Consider the following 24,491-nt stretch of genomic DNA (forward strand, 5'->3'; position numbering starts at 1 on the left):
CTGTCCGCTTTGCACATATACAGACACAAACACGTGCACACCTGTACTTCTTTGTCACACTTGAAAACACAAAAACCAAAGCTGCCATCAACACAGTTCAAATGTTCTGTTTTTGAAATGAAAAGAAAGATTTTTTGTTTTGTTTTTGGTGTGGGACCAGAAGCCAGGTGGACAAATATACGGAGAATTAAAAAAACAAAAAGTAAAGAAATAAAAGAGAAAGAAAAAAATGACAGGTCAAAAGGAGCCTAAACTAGAGGTGTGACTCTTTCTTCCTTTATTTCTTACTTTCTCAATTCTTCCAGGCAAGCAGCATGATTCACATTTCCTATGGCAGATACAAGCTGACAAAGCATTACACAAAGACATGTCTTACATAATCCGTAGTCTTTATTCCACTAAAAAAGAGAGAGAGAAAGAAAGAGAGAGAGAGAGAGAGAGTGGAGAGAGAGTTGTTTAGTCTCTGTACCTTGTACTCAGGTTGGATGACTGTGTCAGTAGATGTCAGGGAGCCAGTGGTGGCACTGCTCTGTGCTGAGTCTTTGGAGTCCTGTTCCATCAGCTCCAGAGAAGGACCCTCTGGAACAGCTGAACCCAAAGAACGATGACCACTGCATGACAGAGCCTACACCAAGAGACCAAAACATGATTGAGTTAGCCACAAGCTAGGACAGTCATGGGACGATAAGATGTTATCTCCTTCAATTAGATGTCCTAGTTTTGTATTGCGCTAACCTCTCATCAAAATTCCGAAAGCTGAGCCGTTGAAATAAGAATGTTGTCAACCATTGACAAAACCCAGACAAGATATGAAATCAAACATGATCTTGTACGAGACAAGGATTCAGTTTTGGCATAAATCATTCATGCTGACAAGCATGAGAGCTATGACAGAAACTAATTTTCTAATGTATGCTTGATGAAAAGAGGGTTTTCAAAAGCTTAAGGCAATCTGATGGTTATCTCTGAAGGTTTACTGGAACATTCTGTTGTCATGGGACTTCATGTAGATGTGAGGTGACAGCCCCTATTTTGTCTGGAGAAAATATTTCTGACAGTCCTTATCCAAATTTAGAGAGAAGTGCAGGGTATTGAAAAGGAAACGAGGGAGGTGTGAGAGAGGACAAGAGAGAAATTGTAAAGATTTCTCTGTCAGATGTCTCTCACTTGTTTTAACTTACAGTGGATATGAGCTCAAGCACATGACAAAACAAACACTAACAGCAAGAGAACCACCATCAATGCCGTTCATAGAGAACCACATGAGTACAGCACAGATTTTGGTTGAGTTGATTAGTAGTATTTACTTGATTCAATCAAGGCAATGTTTTTTTTAATAATTTGAAGGTGCAGGGCTTGATTTTTGGACACATTTAAGAAAAATACAGAGAAGGCCCACAAGAAAAAATGACCTCGTTATTATCTATAGGATCAGTAAATTAGCAATGATTAAGTTTTGGGGAAAAAAAAAGCATTTGTCCCATTCTCAAGAAATACAAACAAAAGTGTACAAGCAAACACAATATACAAGTCAAAATAGGTCAAATAAACAAAACTTAACAATTAAACTAGTTATGGAAAAACAAAGAGTCAAATGATGCTAATATGGCTAGCCTGGTGTTAGCGGGCAGCTAAGAATATTCCACTGATCTCCCCAGGTACCCCAGTCTCACCAGTGAGCCTCCATGTTCCTGCTTGCTTTGACGTGCTCTCTCGCGGTTGCGTGGTTTGCTGTGCGATGTCAAACCAGCTTGGAAAATAGTTCTAGGACGAGGCCTTTGTCTCAAGCCAGACTCACAGCCCGAAAACACGGGAGACTTCTCCTATGACATACAACATGATTGACTCATGCAGTCACTCAGCGAATAACATGCAGATAACATACCAACATGCAATTAATCACATACACCACAGCTGTATGGGTCATACCAAGCCAAAGCACAATCCAGATGTTATCCAGCACTGGACCAAATTCATACAAAATGCCTGATTATTCTGCACATATATTCCTGCTCCTTTCTCACATCATCTGATACGAGCTGCAGATTATAAATTTGCATGATAAAAACAATTACATAAATTTATTGTGTCGATCTGTCATTGGCTTGTATGAAACCAGTGACAGAACCTGTTGGTCTTGTTCTTTGGCAGACAGACTGAGACAGGTCCTCCACACTGTAGACTCTAGACTCACAACTAAGCTGGAGCACTGGGACACTGATACCTGGGATGGTACAGTTAGCAGGAGGCATGTGGAGTATTTTGGTCATGCTTTAATGCATGGAGGGAAAATTCCCAAAGTATTTGTAAGGACTGGTATCAGTGTCCATGTACCGTGTATGAATAACATTTATATTCAGTACATGGAAATTGACAACATGGATTAACACATAAGAATTTTAAAAATATTGGGTCTAATTTAAATTATTTTCCAAAGCTGATGAAACTTAAAAGCATCTGTTTATTGGAAGTTAAGAGCCTGATTGTTTTATAGTGTTGGGAATGGACACATGGTGAGTTCTCACCTCTCCGTACGAGTCCCATGGCATGTCATCTTCAATATCTGAACGCTTACGTGACCGTTTCCTGCTACCTGTCAGCTGATTCATATTTGTGTCTGTCCACAGAGAAAGAGAGAGAGAGAGGGAGGGAGAGAGAGAGAGATAGGAACAGATTGTTTCATTGAAGGATAGTTTGGACAGATTGTATATTGTGCATGTGAAAGGTAATGCATATGTGGGTATACAGCGCATGTGTGGAGTAAGGTGTCTACAGCTACAGGTGTGCCATAACATTTGTAGAGATATTTGCACTTCTCTTGTTTAATTCTATATAAACATATGTATCTACACACGTGCACACATACACGCACATGCCTACAAACATATATAGATGCAGGTAAATTACCTCAGTTGTAGGGGTATGGGTTGTATGGGTTGACATGGTTACTGACCTGGGGGAGAGGCAGCATCTCCATTTTGCTTGGGACTAAAAGGGGACGGCGGCTCTGCAGCCGTCAGTGGGCTGTTCTCATTGGTCATCTCCAAGCTGTTGTCACTTTCTGATAGACCCTCACCTGCCGATGCATCACCATTCACTGCAGCCTGAGGAAGGCAGGAGAACCCTCAGTGTCCAGTCGCATGAAAAAAAGCTTCTGTTTTTTTTTTTTTATCTTCAGTGTTTGCCTTAGAGACTGAATAATTTCTAACAATAAATATTTATAACCTCTGAAAACTACAGTGTGTGTTTCACATAAAACTGTTTTTTCTTCTATGCCAACAGTACAACAAACATTGTCTGATGGATCATATGTGGTTTTCTGAATGATTCCCATTTACCCTTCAGTGCTACCCTCAGACTAACACACATATTGTCCATCAGCACAGCCAATGGCAATAAATCATCTAGACACCAAATATGATGTATCACGACAAAGTAAATTATAACAATCTGTCCACACATCACAGTGTCTGTTTCTGTGTATTTCTTTGTGTGTGTGTGCCTGCATGTGTATGTGCATACTCTGGTCTACTTGATTCAATACTGAGTGTATTTGTGCAGGTGTGTGGGTGGGACCATCTCACTCTACAACTACAATATAGGGACAAGTTTGAGTTGCATCTCTGTTCTCTCTCTCTTTTTTTCTTTCTCTCTCACTCACTCACTTGCACATAGACACCGACCGACACTCACACACACACACACACACGCAGACACACATGCACATGCAAGCGCGCACACACACACGCATGCAGGCACACACACACACACAGGCACACACACATGTGGGCACACACACATGCAGGCACACAGTTCTAAAATTAATATCTCCCTGTGATGTTACTGTTTTATTGCGTTTATATAAAAGAGCGACCCAGGAGCAACCCTGATTGCTTTGTTAAGTAGCGGAGTCTTTCTTAACATTAGTTAAGATCATTGTTAGTTGTACTGAGAAAATGTTACAAGATCAACATGGATTACTGTGTGGCAATCTGAACGTGTCATGAAGAGACAGATGTTTGCAGCTAATCATGTGGTTTCTGTCTCTCTGTCTATCTCTGCAAGGCTAAGAAGCATTGGCTTTGTTGTGACTTGAACAACAGACACAATAATTCACACATCTGTAGCACTAATGGACCTCTCCTTCAGCTAAAAGGATTCTGTTGTGTTCAAGTGAAAACAAACTTGGGTTGAGTCTTTGATGTCTGACTTACTGGAGTGGTCCTGCAATACAAAGAGTCACCCCGAGTTTGTAAACAGAAGCTTAAAATTATTATTTTTTTTCCACTTTGCCTTGACAACTGTTAAGCAATCTTTATCTTCAACAGTTTGAGTCACAGGAACTAGTGAGCAAACAAAACTATCATCAACCCCTGGGTCATGTCACACATAGTGAGAGTACACAGAAGCACAGCTGACAAACCTGAAACCAGAATAAGTAGAAATATACATTATAGATATGATATAATATCAATACACACTGAAATTATGAGTTATTATACAATTACAAAATACATTTAAAGAGCACAGATGTGAGGAATCAGGCTGTACTATGAGAAATTATGCAGTCCCGGAGCCAACATGGCGCTAAAGGTTCACCCTAAACTGAAACCACAGTTAAAATCAGACCTACGCTAAATATTACATCAGGCTACTTGTCAGAGTGAGGGCAGAGGCAGCCTTTGGAGGGAAGGATTTTGGAATCCGAAGACTGGATTCAAAGTGTGCATGGGTATCTACCCCACGGAAATGAAGAGCCGCCTTCCCTTCCCCCCAGTCTGGGAACAATAATGATAGAGGCTGCTGTCGCTTTCTCTGGAATCTTCCATTGGAATGCCCCACATCTCTCTAACACCACAGCTGTGCTCCAGACTCCAAAAGCCCATGCCAACATACACTGGCAGCCACAGCATGACATATGTGCACGCGCGTGCACACATACACGTACACAGACACGTATACATAGATATATATATAGAATATATATATTATATATATTATATATGAATGTATATGAAAACAAATGTGAGTTAAAAAGGGCTGAGACTTCTCAAAAGAAGCATTCCCTAAAACACATTCATGCACCTGCAGGTACTAAAATCTCTCCCACACATACCACAGAAACACAAAATATTTCTAATAGCTTTGACTCAACAGGGATTAGATATGAGCCTGTAGGGACTAAGGCTTTAACACATTTCAACAATGAGATATACAGAGACATGTCTATTATTCATGGGATTTGTACAAACTTCTAGGACAGAAGAAAACAAAAACATTAAATCACCACGTGAGTGAAAGATAAATGAGGGAGCCAGAGAAAACAGACAAACAAAATAAAAAAAATGTCTTGTGGGATCATTTCCACTCAAGGGAGCAGAGTAACTCTTTATCTATCATCTCATTTCATCATACAACAAAAGAGAGAATGAGAGAGTGAGGAAAGAAAGAAAGAAAGAAAGACAGAAAGACAGGACAGAAAGAAAGAGAGACAGGGAGAGAGGAAGAAAGAAAGAAAGAAAGAAAGAAAGAAAGAAAGAAAGAAAGAAAGAAAGAAAGAAAGAAAGAAAGGAGGGCTAAATTTGCACCGAATCTTAGGAGGATATCCCTCTCTCATGAGAGATTAGACCTGAGAATCCCCAAATCACCTTACTCCGTCCTGTCCAAACCTCAACCTCCCTCCAAACCCTATCCAACTTTAGACAGGGACATGGCTCAGCTTGTCGTCTGTCCCTCTTTACCCCTCCCACATGCACCCTGTCACCCCAAAGCGCTCCCCCCACAATAGCCTCCAGAAAGACCCAACAGAGAGGTCACGGTCCGGACAATGCTAATTGCTACTCCACATGTTAGGGCAGGGTTTACATAAAAGAAACCAGACAGGAAAGGCAAAGTGAAGTATGCCTGATTACAGCAAATGACTTAAAATCACCTGTCTGATCGACCAGGCGCAAACACACAGCATGATTATCAGTTTATCCAGAGAACCAACCGTTTGAAATGACTTAACTGAAACTTATGGATGTGTTTATATGCGCGTACACACATACACATGCACCATGCATGCAGGCGCACGCGCACACACACACACACACACTAACACGTGCACACACCCGCACACAGACACACTATAAACAAAAAAAAAGAAAAAAAAAAAAGGACACACAGTGTAGCAGCACTGAGCCTAAATCTACTGTATAGGCTAAATGCTGACATGAGATGTGCAGCAGTACCCTTTTGGCCCCTGAGCTGTGTCAATGGAATCTGTTTCGGGGGGGGACTAGTGAAGGAGGTCATGGGGTTTCAAAGAGTGGGGTGAAGAGATTTAGAGCATCACTCATTCCTTCATTTTGGCTTTACACTGCTCTCCTCCAATGCCCCTGTCAGTGGACTCCTGGGCTAAAGGGGGCCCAGGAGGGGATGTTGTTAAAGATAGAGGGAATTTCTGAATCTCCCCTCTCACACCAGATACACAAACACACACACACATACACACACAAACACAAGCACACGCGCGCACACAAACACACGCACAGACACACACACACATTTTGTGGGATGAAATACAGTCTGATTCACAAAATCAGAGAGACACAGTGGGAGAGAGAAAGAGAGAGAGAGAGAGAGAGAGAGAGAGAGAGACGTGCTGGTCAAACCTATACTATAACTTCCCCAAATCTCCTAGCATTCCTTTTGAGAGAGTAGGTTGGCCTGTTGATCTCAGTGTGTATACAGCCATGATCATTGTGGGAAAGTTAGTCAGATATGGGTCACTGTGAGAATGAAAGACAGCTAGACATGTGCCAACATAAGTGAGAGGGGGAGAATAAGCAAAACAATTGCTGAGTCAACCTCAGTTTCGAAATATAACCACAAGAAAAAAATTATGTGTACAACACACTGACAGAATGTGCAGTCACACACACACACATACAGACACACTCACACACACACTTACTCCAGAAAACATTGAAATGGTTATAAATCTAGACTACAGGCACAAAATAACAAACACACATGCAAATATGCACACTTACATAAAAGATCCATCAACATAACCCATAGTAACAAATTATCTCTCCACACCAAGTCATTATACACACACACACGCACGCACGCACGCAGGTGCACAAACAAACACGCAAGCGCACGCACACACACACACAAACACATTCGCAGGTGCACACACTCACACACACACACTCCATCAACCCAGCTGATGGTAATGAATCATCTATCCAGAGCCCTCATTAACAGGCTTTCCAAGGTTACTGACCAGAGCTGCAGGGTACACCTTCACATTTAGACGGGAAATCAAGTGGAAAATCTCATTCACTCTAAATAGGAGGTTTCTGATTCATGCTTAAACCTACATACTAGCTTAACATCCAAAATATTTCCCTGCTTCTGCCAGATCACCTTCTTTCCAGGATGCTAAATTTTTGAGGTAACCAGGTAACCAGCTTTTTTCAAAGGATTTGTAACACTATTAGCTATGCTGTAACCAAAATTTGGATTTGGATAAATGTTTTTACAGTGGTCAATTTAATTTCCTTAATGTTTTCCATAATCCTATCTGCAACTGTATGCATAAAAACCCAATTAAAATGACTGTGAAAACAGACACGAATGGGAAACAGTCATGCGGATTCAGCTAACTGATGACTTTTAAGTTAACTGATGGGTTAATTTCAGGACATTTGAGGTTTTAAATGACAGAACAGGAATGTCTACAGTACAGGGAGTGCCTGCACACGACTGACAGTTTCACACAAGAAAACTGATCTCTCTCACTCTTTTGCCATCTAAACGTGAATATACAGACCAGCATGTCCATGCATGCACACAATCACAAAAAGCGTGCTCTGTCACTGAAAGGAAGAGAAAGAGAGGGAGAGGGAGAAAGAGAGGGAGAGAGAGAGAGAGAGAGAGGGAGAGAGAGAGAGAGAAAGAGAGAGAGAGGGAGAAAGAGAGAGGGAGAAAGAGAGGGTAGAAAGTGCACTGATAGGATAAATACCTAAAACTCATATTATTAGACGGCAGTGTAAACAATCATTTCAAATCAGGTCTTTCCAGTTGAAGGAGTGGAAAATCAGTATGGCACATATAGTTTCGGAAAAAAACTAGTGTGAGATTGGCATAGGATGTCCTTGGGGGGAGCCAAAACAGTTCTGCCCCACAGGGCAAAAAGGTGGTACTTACTCCCCTATCAAAAAGCCTGCATGACCTGTCTTATTTGATCTCTATTTACATCTGACAGAGAATTAAGCCATGATAGGATGGTACATCATTACCTCTATGTTGGGAAAGCATTCTGTACCAAAAGCCATAGCACTACAGACGATGCTGACCTAGAACTTGCACTTGAGTATATCCATAATGAAGCCAAAGTGAGAATTAAAGGTAAAATTTTGGTGGGTTTAGCTATTTCCTCGGTATGACAGATAAACTGAGGGCAATCTGAGTTGAACACAAAATGGACCTACTGTAGTATTCAATAGCACTTCGCTGTTGAATGCCAGACTAACACACATGAACACAAGTGCACACACAATTGTCCTATAGTTTGCCAAACCCTGCCTAATCCAGGTGCACGTTTCAGTGGGCCAGTGTGTCCTTCAAGGAGGGCTCACCCCAGAGGGCACAATGTGAGGGAGGAGTGATGGGGAGGGGTGGCTAGAAGGAGGACAAAGTGAGATAGTGAGAGTGAAACAGTGAAAGAGAGAGAGAAAAATGTGCGGGAGGGGGTAAAAAAGGGACGCTGGTTTCACTTCTTTAACTGTCACAAAGTTGAGCAAATTTGTGCGGTTGAGATGCAATGAAAGGGAGAGAGGGGGCTAGGCAGAGAGATACAGATCTTACATATATTCTCACAGGGAATGTAAAAACACACAACACACACACACTCACACCCACACACACACACTCACAGCACAAAAGTTAACATGGTTGAATTCCTCAGTGCCTCTGCCCTCTTACTGAACCATTCTCACTCAATGCTACATTAACATTCTATCTGCTTCAAGCTCTTGTGTGTGTGTGTGTGTGTGTCTCAAGCATAGACTTTCATCCTACACTGTGAGCAGTGAGCCTTCAGTAAAATGTGTGTAAAGTTTAATATATGTGAAGTAAATTGCGGTAAAATTTCCACTATTTCCTGTATGACATCACCGTCCTCTCTATTTTAGTTCTTCTAAACGGTGTTTCTGACTTGATTCCTGATACACTCAGTGGTATGCATTTTGTTTTAACCGTGACCTAACAGAACCAGTTCAGCTAATCAAAGGCTTGGTGATGTGAGAGTAATTCTGGTGTAGGGTTACCACAGGAACAAGGTGAGAAACAGAAAACAATAACTTTGTCTTACCGTTGCTGTCATATTGTCTCTTTCCTCCATAATGGCAGAGGAATACTTGTTGGATGGCATCACTGTGTCTGTGGTTCTTTCCTTTATTCTCTGATCTTGATTTTTGACCTAGAGAAAAAAAAACCCCAAAGTGATATAAAAGACCTATGGAAACATGCTGCGCTCATATTCAAGCGCAAAGGAGAGCACTGGTACAGCCTTACCTTCTTGCAAAATAATGAATCTCTAATCTGAATCTGAGACAACAATACAAAGATAGAAAAGAAAGAGAGATAAAAAGAAAGAGTCTGTAGGAAAAAAGAAGAAGAAGAAGAACAACAACAAAAACAACAATAACAACCTAGTGCATTAAGTCCAGTCCAAACCTAAAGTCCTAATTACTCAGTCTCACCTTTCCTTCTTATAATCCCCCATCTGTTTTTGCATACTTGGTCACTCCCCCTACTAACGTTTAGTGTACAGGAGCAGTTGCTGATCAGTACTGAGATGGGGGGGTTGCTTATAGCTATTAGTGTAAATGAGGCCCATTCAGTACTATGCAAATGCAGGCCACTGTTTACATTTGCTATGGGTATGTAAATGAGACACACAACATTTAACAATGCTACACAAATGGACACAAGACGCATAGATACAAAAGGCCTCTACAACTGTACAGAACTAGCACTAGACTGCAATCAATGACAAAGATTGGGCAAAAGAAGCCAGAGCTAAAGTGAATCTTGACTCTGTTTAGACAGAGTCACGATGTCTGGAGATATTGATTCGTTAACCCCCTATGGTGACAAGAGGCTCAGAGTCTTTGTCATATTCAACCCAGTAAATGAACGAAAGCCATACAGAAATTTGGACTGAATGGAGAGTAGGTTAATAAAGGATGGACTTTACATAAATACTACACATACAAGCACATAATAATTTGTCTGCACAACCATTTCTTCTGTTGGACACATGTACAGGCAATATCATCATAGGTCTAAGAGCCAAATTGAAAATTTTAATGTAAATACTTTTTTTTTTAAGTTGAATGCTAGTTAGATTCAATTTAATATATTCATTTCAGTTCCATGAACTGTGAAATGACAAGAGTGAAAGAATAAGGTTATCATAAAAATATGGCTTGTCACTCTGACGCCAAGAACAGAACATTTTTCCAGTGCCTCATTTACTTTATTCCCACAGTATCAAACTTGGACATGATGAACATCTTGCTTTTTCCAAGCTTGGACAAGTAAATGCACTCAATGATTCTGATGATGATTCCAATGATGATTTTATTTCTGGAGTCTATGGTGATAATGTAACCACATTTTTTCAAATCCAATGCCCTCTGGTGGTCAAACATAGCTCTTAAGACCCCAAAACACCTCAGATGTCAGCAATAATCAATAACCACAAAGTTTAGGCAGAGGTGATGATGGTAATAAAACGTTAATAAAGGAACAAAGCCTCCCATCATTACTGTCTAGAGAAAGTACTGTCGTTAAACAAGATCTTTTAATATATTTGAAGTATACCAGAGTATTTGAACATTTTGTGGAAGCAAAGACTGAAGGTCACTGTGATAGTTTGTACTCTCTCAAAAAATTCTGTGAAGGACAGACTTAAATCTTGGTGCGGAGCTGTCAATACATGGAACCTCAAAAACATTTTGTTGAAAAAAAGTACTTGCTATATGAACCTATCGTAAGTGAACTTCTCATCGCTCATGCATACCTGCTGAGAGCACTGAACTGGAGTTCGCATTTTAATACAATGAAGGACACTGATGGATTACATGAGATGAACCATTCAGTAAACATAATGGCTGTTACCATGAATCTACCACAAACTGAGAGAGCAGTAACTATGACTATGATAAACGCAGGCATGAAAGAGGAACATTCGAACAATTGGTTGATTTTGTGAGGTGACACAGAAGCAAAGGAACCTATTTCACAACTTTAACTGTGACCATGAATCAAGACAAACTCTCTCTATGCAACCTGTGCTTGCAGTAAGAAGACCCTGTGTTTACCGCCAAGTTAACCTTGGATTGGAAGCTTGCAAAAACCCATTAGTAAATAACACATTGACAAAATCACATTTCGGCGCCTGCTAAAGGACATCTCAATTAAAAAAAAATGTCAGAAACAGGTTAGTTGCAAGGAGTGATGCCTAAAGCCTGACACAATCCTACACATTCAGAAAACAAAGCTGGAAGACAAGAAGACAAAAGGAAGATCAGTGAATGGTGGGCTTGTGTCTCTTGAGAGAGGCAATACCATATAGATGTTAAAAATTGACAATGCACACCACTCCACCTTTCACCTGTTAAAGAAAAAGCATGCAGTTTAAACAAGATCATTTCAACTTGCGGCTTGCGGCTTTTGGACCCAGGAAGCTCTGACAGTTTTCGGGCAAAATCTTATGTGTGCGGCTGGATGCAAAAGAAAAACAGTGAGAATTTTATTGCATGCAATGGGACAAGAGAAGTTAGCGAACAGTTCAGTTACACGTGGGCTGGGAGTGTCTAGTTTGGCTGAAGGTGACTGCCTTAAAAATGGCACATGGAAATGGTTGCTGAAGACCTGCTCTTCATGGAATTACAGGAACCCACTGCTGAACTGGAAGACTACCTATGCCAACTCCATTCACATTTACATTCAGGAAGACTGACATGTACATGCCAAATAATTGCCATTTTACAGTGCACTGACCAATTTGTTTGTAAAAGAAATTATAAAAGAACAAAGGATTTTATAGTGAACACACAATGCTTATGAAAATGAGAAACCTGTCATGCTGTAACAATTCGACATGGCAAATGAAAATACACAGTACATACCACAAAATGGAATTTATCATCCTAACAAGAGAAAACCTGGGGTTGCATTTCAAAGCTCTGCATCTTTTCAAGGAAAATTCTTTAATAATGAACTGGTTCAAGGTCCAGATTGTACGAATATACTGATAAGCTTCATGCTTTGCTTTTGGAAAGAATGTCCTGCATTATGGCAGATAAAAAGAGCATGCACTCAATTTAAAGTCACACCATCAGATAAAAGCTACCTGTTTTTCCTTTGGTGGGCTACAGGAATCTCGCCCTAAGCAGTTCAGACTGACAGTGCATCTTGTCAGTGCAACATCTTCTAGCTGTTGCTTCAAGTTATACCCTATGAGGGACTACAGAGGAAAACAGCAGCAGATTGTCCACAGAGGTAATTGAAACAATCAGGAGTGGTTCCTGTGTGGATGACTGTTTGAAACCTGTGAATAATTATAAATGCACAATTGCGGTGTGTAGAGAACTCAAAGCTGCATGTGTGAAAGGTGGGTTTAACCTCACTAAAATGGATAAGTAACTACATCTGTCTTAAAATACAAAACAGAATCTAACCGATTCAAGATATTTGTGGTAAACCACATAGGTGTCTTTGTGGAGGATACAGAGATCTTTTAGCGGACACACGCTGACACAAACCAAAACCCTACAGACTACTGAACAGGAGGTGCATTTTTGAAATGTAAAAACTGCATCAATGACACAAGCTTTCTTCTTGATCCAGATATTACTTCTCATCCTGGACAAGATGAGAATACCATCACTTTTGTTCTTGAAGTTAAAGAAAGCCATAAAAAAAGGAAGAAAGCCATGCGAAGCCATGAGAAAGGGAAGTAATTGCAAAGCAGTTGGAAGAAATGAGCAATGGCGAGGAAAAATAAGAAAATTCAAAGCAAAATTTCCCGGTACACAGAGACTGAATTTATTACACTCTGTAGAGAACAAACATCTCCTCATGAAACAGAAGCCTTGCGTGCAGGAGAGCACGATGTAACAAAGGACAGTTCAACCTATAGCATTCCTCCTAAACCATACAAAGGATTACTAAGAGGTACACTAATGAAAGATGTCCATTCTAGAGGAAAGGAAATATCTTACACCCCCCCCCCCCCCAATTCATGTATTCATGCTACTGCACAAATACATTGATGAGGAAACCGGACACTGAGGGAGGAACCATGTGCTCCCATAGTCCAAGTACTGGATTCCATGTGCTAAGTCTTTGTCAAGAAAAGTGATATCTAAATGTGTTTAGGCACATCTTACTAGCTTAGCAGAACAGAAGAAAGCTGATTTACCACCTGAAAGGGTTACACTCTCTTTTCAGCCTTGTTGAGGTTTACTAACCTTCAGAAGGCTGATTTACAAATGGGGACAGGTCAAAGAGTTTAGATCAGAACTTTGAAGTCACTAAAAAGCCTGAACTAGGACTGAACTGAGCATGCTGATAGGGTAGTAGAGTCCTCCTACTGGTCATGATGGGATATGGGAGTGACTGATTTGTCTCATTTAAAGGATTCCACCATCTATAAGCAGCAAACAGATCATGGATGATGAAGGTTTTCACACCATGATATGCAAGGCAGAGGCCATACTCAACAGCCACCAAATCACAATCGTTTCAGGTCATGTCCATGATTTGACAGTTCATACCCCAAACCCTCTATTTCAAATGAGCTTTACTTGGCAGCCTGTTTAGTCTAAGAGAGTGACTTGTATACCAGATGTCACTAGAAGCAAATGCAGCACATCTCTCAATATTTTGGACCAGATGGATCAAAGAATACAAGGAAATGCAAGGACATCTTTTACAAGGAAAAACAAAAATTGAATCATAGTAAAAACTGTAACTGAAACTGTATCCTAGACAGCACTGTACTGGTGCCAAACACAAATGCCTCTGGGGAATCCTGGTTGCTGGAGAGCATTAGAAACATTCTGTGACTCAAAGGAGATGTATGTATTGTTCCTGCTTGTAATGGAATACAATGTATGAACAGGAATGCTCAATATCAGAAATATCCTTACTGACAGAGAATCTAATAAAAGATGCACTTGCTCCTGCATGAATAATAATGATTTAAAAAAGTTGCAGTCAACTCAAATAATTTTTGTTTGGTATCATGAAGTTTACAATTGTAACAATAAGGGACCATTTGAAAATTAAGTAATTAATTATAATAATAACTTTATTCATCATTCTGAAATGTTCACTTCAGCTTCACCTTGTGGTGAGCTGTAAAATGGCAATACTAAAAGTACAAGATCGTCATGGGATTATTTTGCATTTCTTTGAAAGACACACACAATGCCAAAACTGGAGCAACTTTCCACCGTTTCATTTACTTTACAAAACTTTACCTTGTTTTCTTCAACTGGTGATCCTCTTAGGCTCAACAGATACTTGTATGACAATATACTGGTACATGCCTCTTTACAGTTTGCTTTCGACCACATGGAAATGAATTGCTCTGTTGGCCTAGTGTTCTAACTGTTCTACTGTTCAATCTACATTCATCTTTCATCTTTGTGGGCCATTATTTCATCCATCCACATGAAGGCTACAAGAACAAGTGACTCATTGAAACTTACCATATGCATTATTACAGTAGTGACAAAGTACAACTCTCATTATTCATGTAAACTTTTTTTTTTCAAGTGTCCCTTATTGCAGTTAAAGGATAAAACTGAGCCAACAACAAGAATAATAAGGATCTATAAAGTATGTCAAGATACACGTTTTCATACTACCTTCCTGTCACTCAGTTTCCTTCCCTGTCTGTCTGTCAGTCCCTCAACTTAACTGTCCATCTTTCTATCTCACTACCTACCCTCCAGCTTGAACTCTTTGTCTGTCTATCTTTCCATTTAACAGTTTTCAGTTCAAATTCAAGCACAATAATTTCAGATAAGTAGCCTACTTATGATGTAATAAATCATCTTGAAGTATTATAGACGCATCTGTTATCCTTCCTTTCAGACACTTCATTAAAGAGACTTTAGTACAAAACCATGGCACGCACTCTTTTACTGTCTTCTCAAAAGTTCCTATAGCTTCAGGGCTTTGGCTTGACATGAGAAATTATCAGTGATAAATGGGGGAAACTTGAACTGCCCCCACTCCCTTTCTCCCTACATGCTTTTCCGTTTCAGAGGTAGAGAAACGTGCACATTCTATCCTTTGACAAACTCCTAATAACCAAACACAAAGCAGAGCAGACCAAGCGACCAGATGCATCCTGCGTTCACAGACAAAAAAGCACACACACACACATACACATATACACATACACACACACACACATATATATATATGCATGTATGTATATATATGTGTGTGTGTGCGTGTGTGTGTAAATGAATACACTCACACACACACACACACACGCATTATTTACACATGTCACCCTAAAGCACTCACACAGCACACACACAGGCATCCATATTCACTCACACAGAGACAGAACCATACAGATATTCAACATTTGGATCCCAGAAGTGGCCTGCATTAAGTGGGGTCAAATGTTTAACATTTCTTTATCACTTGTGTAAAAGTAATGTGCTCCATCAAATAATTCCCCAAAACTTCCTCTTTTGAACAAAAACCAAAACCACAACTTACCCAAGAAAAAACTGAAATCTATGTAAACGATGATCTGTCACATTTATACTCCTATCCCCTCTCGTGACTTTGCCCTCTTTCATCCTTGAAATGGTATTTATTTAAGTGTTGCATATGATCAACACGTGTCATGACTTGAGATATATTCTCAATGCCAAATCGGAGGGAGGGCAAAAAACCCAAGTTGTCCCTAATGACCTGAAACCAATGTCTAGATTTTATGTAACATCTACGGAAAAAACCGGCTTCCGTATCAGTAACTGTTCCCGTGCGACCCCACAAAACTAAAGGGACGGCATTCCTATGAGAGGCCCCACGAGCCTACACACTGTGGACTACAGTTCAAAACTCCAATTACCACGTTACTCTCGCTCAGGTGCGCACACAAGATAGGAACAAGGGTATCGGCAATACTTGAAAGGTTTCTTGGACAAATACAAAGCTTACGTTCCTCCACAAATCAAATTCACACGCAATGGATCTTGGTGATATATTCTTTCAATGTTGCATCAGAATCTGATGAGGAACACAGCAACTCCACCGATAGACACAAATAAATCTTGAACTGTTACCACAACAAAATTCCATTCTAACGCCCTCAAAGCGGCCGCAAAATGCCACATTTTATAATTTTAAAACCGATTCAAATAACATCAACCTCAACATCAACATCAATGATGTACTCAATATTCAGTTGAGGTTTGCGGCATCCTTAGTCTATCTTCTTCCAGAATTTGTACACTTCATAAATTTTTACGCCTGCTTTACCAAAACTACAGGCCAGTGGAATAATCACAAAGATAGTGTCTCACTCTCGTTCTTTGGGCATGCGCTTGCTTGCTGGGAAACCACTTCACTCGAACTTTAATCTCGGCAGTTGTTGTAAATTCAACACACCACCACTGGTACGGTTCGACCGCCCCCAGACGTAGACTTGAACTTCACATATAAAGAAGCCATTAAAAATAAATAAATACAAACCTAAAAGTTAACATAAATTACACTTTCGCACCACGCAGGAACAACTACACAGCGCTTGTCGAAACATCTGGATTTCCAAGTATCTCGACAGAAAGAAAGTCCTTAATTGTTTAGAGAACAACTGTTATTCGGCAGCGCCTCACGATTGCAGCCATGTATATATTTTCCTTCTTGGGTTATAGAGGCAACGTAGTATGTCAGGGAGTAGGAAAAAGTGTCACAATTTATCCAGTCCATGTGCGTCACTTACATAATCTTACTTGCTATTCCTCACTGAACATGTAACGTGCATATTCAGCTTGCGCTACAACTTTCTCTTTCTCCTTTGCAAGACAACGTGCTTAATCCTGAAAGTTGCTGAAAAATCAAATACAGCACATTAAAAAAAAAAAGACGTGATCAAACCTCGAGCAGGTAGACCCTCAGACGCGTGCAATCATGCTTGACCAAGTTTCACCCGAGAGCGCGTAGAGGTACACTAACTACACACAAACACAATCACTCACACTAACACACAATACTTCGAGAATATAATTTACCTGTCTCTTAAATTCTGATTTAAGAATGAGAAAATCTAGGGTTGATAGGTCCGTCCTTAAGGTTCAGTGGTTGCCAAGGTATCACGGAGCGTCACACTTCGATCACCCGCTTTGAGACACGCATTTGAACCCTGAGGGTGAATATGTAAATTTTGTCTTGTACTCTAAACTCCGCACGGCGTTTTTGCCACTGTTCACAGACGTGATTTTCCCGGGTCTCGAATCGTACACATACAGAATGAAAACTGCATTTACCTTTCCCTTTAACCCTTTTTAATCCAAACCCAGCAATGGCATGCCGTGTATTACGGTATGTAACAATATTAACCAGATTTCAGAAAAGTTTTGGTCCCTCACTAGAGAGCACTTCTTGAGCAAGATGAACAGGGATTTGTTCAAATGTGAAGGGGGGAATATGCATAGGCTACATGGGGCATTCCCTAACATGAAATCGGGGTAATTCTAGGCGAAGGGGTGGTTTACTTAATGATTTGAAGCTCTCAGATATTTTTTATTTGACTGAAAACTTAAGCCTATATACATTGGACTAAGTGCCCCTTTCACAATGGCCTAAACTTGGCACCAACTCTGCAAATGTATTGTAGCTAAATATTGTCATTTTCAGTTACTGGAAAATAATCGAGAAACTCATCATGAATACTCAGGCTGACAACGTATCAGTGAACATAGAGAAATCCCTTGTTATGTTGCTCAGGAAAGTGGAAATTCATTCATTCGTTCATTCACTCACTTTTTCATTTTCGCAGAGTGTATAGAATTCGAGGTTTACTTGATGTGAATTGGTAAATTTTAAAGTTTCCCCCTCCACGTGCACATTTTCCCTATATGATTGCAGTGTAGTAGCCTCATAGCCATCGCAAATAGTGAAAGTGCTGAAGCGAACACGAACGCTATGTTCTGCGGAAGTGTAGCGCCAGATGTGATTGTACATGAGCGATATCCACTGGTTTAGGGTTTGTAAACATGTTGCAGTTGCATTTTGCCAAAGATCCATTGCCTGACACTGTCAGTAATGATTTTCAGAATCTGAATAAATTCAATGAGCAGGTAAGACTGCAGCACTATTCCTGAACACTGATTTCAACGATAGAATTGATAGTACTTAGAAAGGTGCTCAAGATATTCTTCCAAATGCTGCACTTGTGCTCGCTTGTATTGCCAGACAGTTTCGATATGTAAACACATTGGATTTTTCTGTAAACACGGTTTTAAGAATGCTCATAGTCTGACATTAATCCAGAAGGGGGAGGTTTTGCTTGCCTTATCCTAGCATGCTAAAGTGCATTTGCATAGGCTACAATCTCTCTGTTTCATCAAACATACGTTCATGAAACCTAGCTTATGACTTCAGTGCTCGAGTTATGAACATATAATAATTTATGGAGAGCAGAGCTGTTGTCGAACCAAACAATTTCCTGAAAAATTAATCGGATAACGATGAAACATTCATGAGTCTAACCCCTGTCACAAGTTAGCAGTCATTTAAATCACTTGATCGGTCGGTTCAGAAATGTCTGCGTTTTTCCGTTGTTAACTTCGATGCGAAGTCTTCTACGTAGATTGCTGACTGACAAGACAGATGTGGATAAAATAATTTGGTATTACTGTAACTAAATCGGAGGATATTGCTATTTGTAGTATACGGTAGCCAGAGGTGTTTATTTCTTTGGGGTTTGTTCTTTACCATAACCTATCCCAGAGGCTATCAACCTTCAACCCATTTTATTTTACTCAGGTACTCCCAAGCGATTTTAACCAAAGGAATTTAATTTTACGTTAACGTTTACATCACAGTCCCACGAACCCCATGCAGTACCGTCACGTACCACTAGGGACTCGCGAACCCCTATTTGAAACCTCCTGTACTGATCACATATTATACATGTTTCCCTTACCCATAACGAGAAGTGTACAAGGTAACAATGTCCTCGTCACATAGAATCCAACAAAGTATAAAGTAACTGTTTGGAGTAGGCTAGTCACAGGTTATGAAAGTAAACCCATGAATTATCTGCAATTGTACAGATGTTCATTTAACCCCTCTATTAAAATTTATACTCCTTCTCTTTTTCCTTTTTTTTTTTTTAAATCTGTAGTCTCATGCTTCTTGACTATGGCCATTTTTATGTGGTGTATGTAACAAAATACAATGTTGTGTGTTTTATTCATATCTGTAAATGAAAAATATGTAAAAGGCACTACAGTCATTGCACAATACAATCTTGATATGTATTTTAGTCACGATTTGGATTATGTTCTCCCCATTTGTACATTTTAAAATTTCTTCCTCGTGATTCTCTGAATACCTTCTCAACCTCTTTCTGTGCACTCTATGGATTTGCTTACTCAGTCCAAAGTCCACCAGGCAAAGTTAATGGCCACCCTTAATGAGTCTTGGCGAGAGGGTTAGTGCTAGCAAAGGTACTTTGTTTCACTTTGTAACATAGTTTTCTAAACCAAAAAGAAAAAGACATACTGACCCTATGAAGAACCAACAGCCCATATACTACACTTCAAAAAAAGATCTACAAAGGCGGATTAGTTCACCTTATATTTACACTCCCGTCCAGTCACCCATCCACACTGATGTGTTTTTAATACGGTGAGCTAGTGTCTGTTTTATCAGGGGGTTTTTTGTACTTAGCAACTCCTTTAAGTAGACTTTCTAATTATCCCTATCCCTAACATGAGGATTGCCATTCTCAAGACTTTCTGATTTGATGATGTGACATCACAAGCTGAGAAATAGCACAAGTCAGTCGACCCACAGTCTCTGATTGTGACAAAAGCAACACTGAGAGAGTGCTCTCTCTTTTGTAGTGAGCTTCACTATTTATGAACAGTTTATGCTTGGTGATGATGGTAAGCCCCCGAAACAGATTTAGCAGTCAATTTTGTCCAAATGTGGCTACAACTGCCAAATATTTCTGCCAAATTTTCTCTCCTTTTCAGCAATTTGTGAGCTTGACAGAGATTCTTTGCCAGTTCTTGTTGGAGCCTAAAGAGGTAAGTAAATATGTCCAGATGAGAGTGCTGGCAGCTTGATTTGTTGTGGCTTCAGTGGAATAAGTGATTTATTAGCCTTTCATTGAATTCGCACTCTAAGGGGGTCCACTGCTGACTTTAACATTCATGAATGTAGTCATGGGAATGTTTTAACTGAAAACAGAAAATCCGTTTGCTAGAAATCCTGTTTTTAAACACATTAACCCATATGCGACATCCCGTCGGTGGTTCAAGTTTATGTTGTGTTGTTTCCCCAGCTCACTTTGCTGTTTAGACAACAAGTATTACATGCTTCATGTGTGTCATCAGCTTTGATGATACAACAGTAGTGCTTGTCATTCAGAAAAAGCAATGCAATCAATCGAATGTCAAATATCCATGATGATCATCAGTAAATCCAGAATGTGGCTATGGCTCTAAAAATGTATGTAAGATTCCTAATCTTTCTGAAAACTTCCATGCAACTCAGAGGCTAAATGGTCGAAATCGGTTTTGTTCTGAAGACAGGATCCAACAAAATGTCTCCAGTTCTTCACCATTATTGATATTACAATGTAGGACCGGAGGGTTGTGTGCCCTCCAATGGCCTATCAGCACCACTGCCATCAGCAACCTTAACTTCAAAAGCAGTGTTATTGGCAAAGCCCACCTCTGCTTAGCTTTAAATGTATGATGAAAAGTAAGGTAGAGAATGAATAACACAAAGCAACAGAAAGACATCCCATAAAATTATGGTAATGTATTTGTAAATTGATTTTATTAGTCTGCTGTTGTATTTGCCGTTGTAAATCATTGCTTATGTTTTTTGGTCTGGACAGTCGGATCGGTTCATGACCAAACTCTCAGAGTTTGCGGGGGAGAATGGTATGAGTGTGGGTCCACTCAAGGGACTTGTAAAGAACGTGCTTCTGCTCCCACACGGTAAGAACATCCTCACACGCCACAAACTCTTCACTGTTTAAAACACATTTTACTTCTCAGACCCTTTTAGGTAATTGTAGACCTCATTAAATTGAGATGGACCAAGTTCATTTTTCACTCCTGATTAAATGTAGTGTCTGAGGAAAAAATATTCAAAATAATCTCTCATAGCCCTGGGGAACTTGCACATTCTCTATGCTGGGATTATCTGAATATGTTTACTTCACCTCTTGTTTGGAGTATCATCTTGCCTCAGTAGAATTAAAAATGCAGTTGAGTGATCTTTCTTAGCAGAAGAGTCTTCATCCTGCAGTGCTTTTGGGACTTGGTCTTGATGTGGTTTTTTAGTATTGTAGATGAGATATTTCAGACGTGTGTCCAGGACAATGCCACTGAGAGAATCTGTAGAGCTGCTGCTTTGAGGTCACTGACCTGCGGTAAAATCACAGGGTAATATTTTTGCATCTCTCTTCCAGGAGCTCTAAAGAAGAATCTCACTGCTGAGCAAGTGAAAGAAGACCTTCTCACCTTAGGTATCACGTTAGAGCTGACTTAACAATTTATCTGTGTGTGTCTTTCTTTTCTTTTCTTTTCTTTTCTTTTCTTTTCTTTTCTTTTCTTTTCTTGTCTTTCTTTCTTTCTTTCTTTCTTTCTTTCTTTCTTTCTAATTAACATGGTTGCCTCTTGTCATTTAGGTGTAAATGAAGACAAGGCCTCTCACTTCTCTGATCAGGTACCTCTAAGTTTCACTCTTCACAGACAAATTAGCATTTTTTTATTTATTTACAAGGTGATCTTATCAGCAGTGTCTTTGTAATCATTTTTCTACTGTCTCTGTATGAACTCACATTGTGAAATGTATGAGATGTTAATCACATTTCAGTATTTATTATTGAGTGTAAACGTGTCCTGTTTCAGTGGAGAGTCCACTACCCAGTGTTGTCAAGGCTGGCTGTTGGTCAGACTCTTATGGTCAATCAACTAGTAGACATGGAATGGAAATTTGGAGGTAAGCATTCCTGTTCTGCGTACATCTACAACTTATTTTGGAGCTCTGTAAATATAATGTTGTCTAAGATTGACACTGACAGTTTTGATTTTTGTGCAGTGACGGTTGGGACTAGTGAACTGCAGAAAGTTGGGAATATCTTCCTACAGGTATAGTATATGATGTCAACATCACAGTCACACTTAAAAACATTTTCTGCCTTCAGTTCCTTCAGTATTCTTTCTGTCTTTCTTCTATTACCTTCAACATTCATTTCCAACACATAGCTGTTACCAGGTCCAGTGCACCTGAAAATACAGTCGGTATTAAGATCTCAGAGTATGTAGACCAAAATGTGGATCATAGCTCTAGATTCTAAGGAGAGGCTGTGACTTGTTACATGTCTTTTGACGCTCTGACCTGGGAACAGATGTAGACTTGATTTTGCCTTCTGTCTAGTGTTGGCAAAGTGTAAAGTTTTAAGGAAACATCTCATTTTTAGGTTGACAGGGAAACCTAAACTCTTAGTGTGTTTGTATCCCAGGTGTGGAGCATCACTCAGATTGCCCTGTCACGTAAATGAACAGAGATTGATGATTTACAGACAGAGAGATTAACTCGGCTTCTGTTTCCCTGCTGTTTGTTTGTGTAAGATTTAGAATATGTATGCATGGTTTACAGTGAGCTGGATTTTCCACTGTCTTTTACCCTGCGCATCTTCAGACATCTTTTTCTCTTGTCACTTAACCAGTCATTCTGCTGACATGAGCTGTCTTAGACACAGCAGTACCATTGGGCGTTTTCTCAGGCAATCTGTCAGAGTCAAGCAAAGGTCTTTTGCATCCCCTTAAACATTACGCTAGGTTTGGTTTGGTTTTTTCCCCCCTCTTTATTTTGTTCCCATTGACAGACTGATTGGCTTTATGTACCATAATGTGTATGCTATATGTCTCCCTGCAGCTTAAACTGGTCATCAGGAAAGGGAACACCACAGAAAACATATACATGGGTAAAGTATACGTGTTTTCAGTTGCACGATATGAAACAGTTTAAAAATATAACGCACCTGTTTTTAATTGCATGATGTTAAACAGTTTAAAATGTGAAGTCCAGTGTATGTTTATCAGTCATTCAACCTTCAGTTGGTGGTTAGACTGGTGATATTTTGTTCATTGTTATGTGTTTTCTCTCTTTACCCTCACCCCCAGAGCTGACTCTCCCTCAGTTCTATAACTTTCTGCATGAGATGGAACGGGCCAAAGCCAGTATGGATTGTTTCAGTTGAGCTGGACTGGCAGAAGCTGAGCGGTGCTACAGTGGGCAGGGTCCACCACAGACGTACAATAAAGCATCAGCATGCCAGCTCTGAAATTAGCGCTATTCTACGGAATCACCTAGGAACATTCTAGAATGATGTTTTCTTTCAAAGACTGTAAAGATTTGATCATGGTCATGCTTTCCCTTACTATGTATGTGTGTGTGCATATGTGCGTGTGTGAATTTTGAGTGACAGCCTTCGAAAAACAAATTGTCATTCCACTTTGATATTGTCTATTCATAACATACTGTGTTTCTGTTATGATAAAACTGATTTCTGTCATACTTTTCTTAAATAAAACACAATAACTTTAATATAATCTAGATAACATATTGAGCTTCACCTCTGACAAGTTTTTCATATCTGCATTCATTCATTTTGTAAATAAAATTACTGTACAATATGGATTGTCTGACTCAACTTAAGTGTCAGAACTTGCATGCAGGTAGTTGTTTTTTTTGTCTCCTGTCAGCCTCAGTGTCTCTGTTATCCAACTAGTGAGCCAAATGAAAAAGATTGACATTTTCAATATTTGTGAGCATTCTTTAGTCAGTATTTGTTTTATGAGGCTCTTGCTGCATTTGGAACTCTGGAACAGGGGAAAAAGAAAAAAAGACTATTCTGTTCTCTCTTGGGCTCTTGTAGAATAAAATGAAGGAAGGAATAGTGACTTCACAGTGGAAGCTATGGGGCATAGAATATAGCAACCAACAGAATGTTCAGCTTCTCTGGAAAATCAAAGGAATCTTCAGTTCACAGGTGGTTGTTACTTTTGAAGAACCTTAAAATATCTCTCAGTTACTGCAGGTCAAGGATGGGTCCCAATATGAAACAAAAGATTGATCTAGAAAGATAAACATTTTTCTCAAGCAAAAAACATTTCCAACATCTAGCTTTCCACAAA

General features: G+C 39.7%; 2 protein-coding genes across 3 annotated transcripts in view; one reads left to right on the forward strand and one right to left on the reverse strand.

Moving 5' to 3' along the window:
* The window catches only part of dnmt3bb.1 (DNA (cytosine-5-)-methyltransferase 3 beta, duplicate b.1), a 31,096-nt gene extending 13,682 nt beyond the window's left edge, over positions 1-17,414 (reverse strand). The window contains exons 1-7 of one of the 2 annotated variants that reach the window (XM_030768151.1): positions 17,334-17,414; positions 9,368-9,475; positions 2,954-3,104; positions 2,526-2,617; positions 1,682-1,823; positions 1,182-1,193; positions 470-588 (exon numbers count right to left, since the gene is read on the reverse strand). In XM_030768151.1, the coding sequence (XP_030624011.1) occupies positions 470-588; positions 1,182-1,193; positions 1,682-1,823; positions 2,526-2,617; positions 2,954-3,104; positions 9,368-9,427 (576 nt within the window). In that variant the 5' untranslated portion in view covers positions 9,428-9,475; positions 17,334-17,414. Of the gene's footprint in view, positions 1-469; positions 626-1,181; positions 1,194-1,673; positions 1,824-2,525; positions 2,618-2,953; positions 3,105-9,367; positions 9,476-17,333 lie in introns of both variants that reach the window. The other variant, XM_030768150.1, reaches the window with a different exon arrangement.
* A 903-nt stretch (positions 17,415-18,317) lies between these two features.
* Positions 18,318-23,929, forward strand: commd7 (COMM domain containing 7). The gene is made up of 9 exons (XM_030769396.1): positions 18,318-18,401; positions 20,307-20,360; positions 21,179-21,281; positions 21,758-21,814; positions 21,977-22,014; positions 22,200-22,290; positions 22,390-22,439; positions 23,230-23,278; positions 23,478-23,929. Exons 1-9 carry the CDS (start codon positions 18,318-18,320, stop codon positions 23,552-23,554), a joined length of 603 nt encoding a protein of 200 aa, XP_030625256.1. The 3' UTR covers positions 23,555-23,929.
* Positions 23,930-24,491: the final 562 nt, after the last annotated feature.

The sequence above is a fragment of the Chanos chanos genome, chromosome 3 (genome assembly GCF_902362185.1).
Source record: "Chanos chanos chromosome 3, fChaCha1.1, whole genome shotgun sequence".
NCBI lineage: Eukaryota > Metazoa > Chordata > Actinopteri > Gonorynchiformes > Chanidae > Chanos > Chanos chanos.

Coding starts and splice junctions, on each gene's coding strand:
- commd7 (XM_030769396.1), top strand. CDS start 18,318: ATGTTGCAGTTGCATTTTGCCAAAGATCCATTGCCTGACACTGTCAGT. Junction 18,402..20,306: donor TGAATAAATTCAATGAGCAG/GTAAGACTGCAG, acceptor TCTCCTTTTCAG/CAATTTGTGAGCTTGACAGA. Junction 22,440..23,229: donor TTGGGAATATCTTCCTACAG/GTATAGTATATG, acceptor GTCTCCCTGCAG/CTTAAACTGGTCATCAGGAA.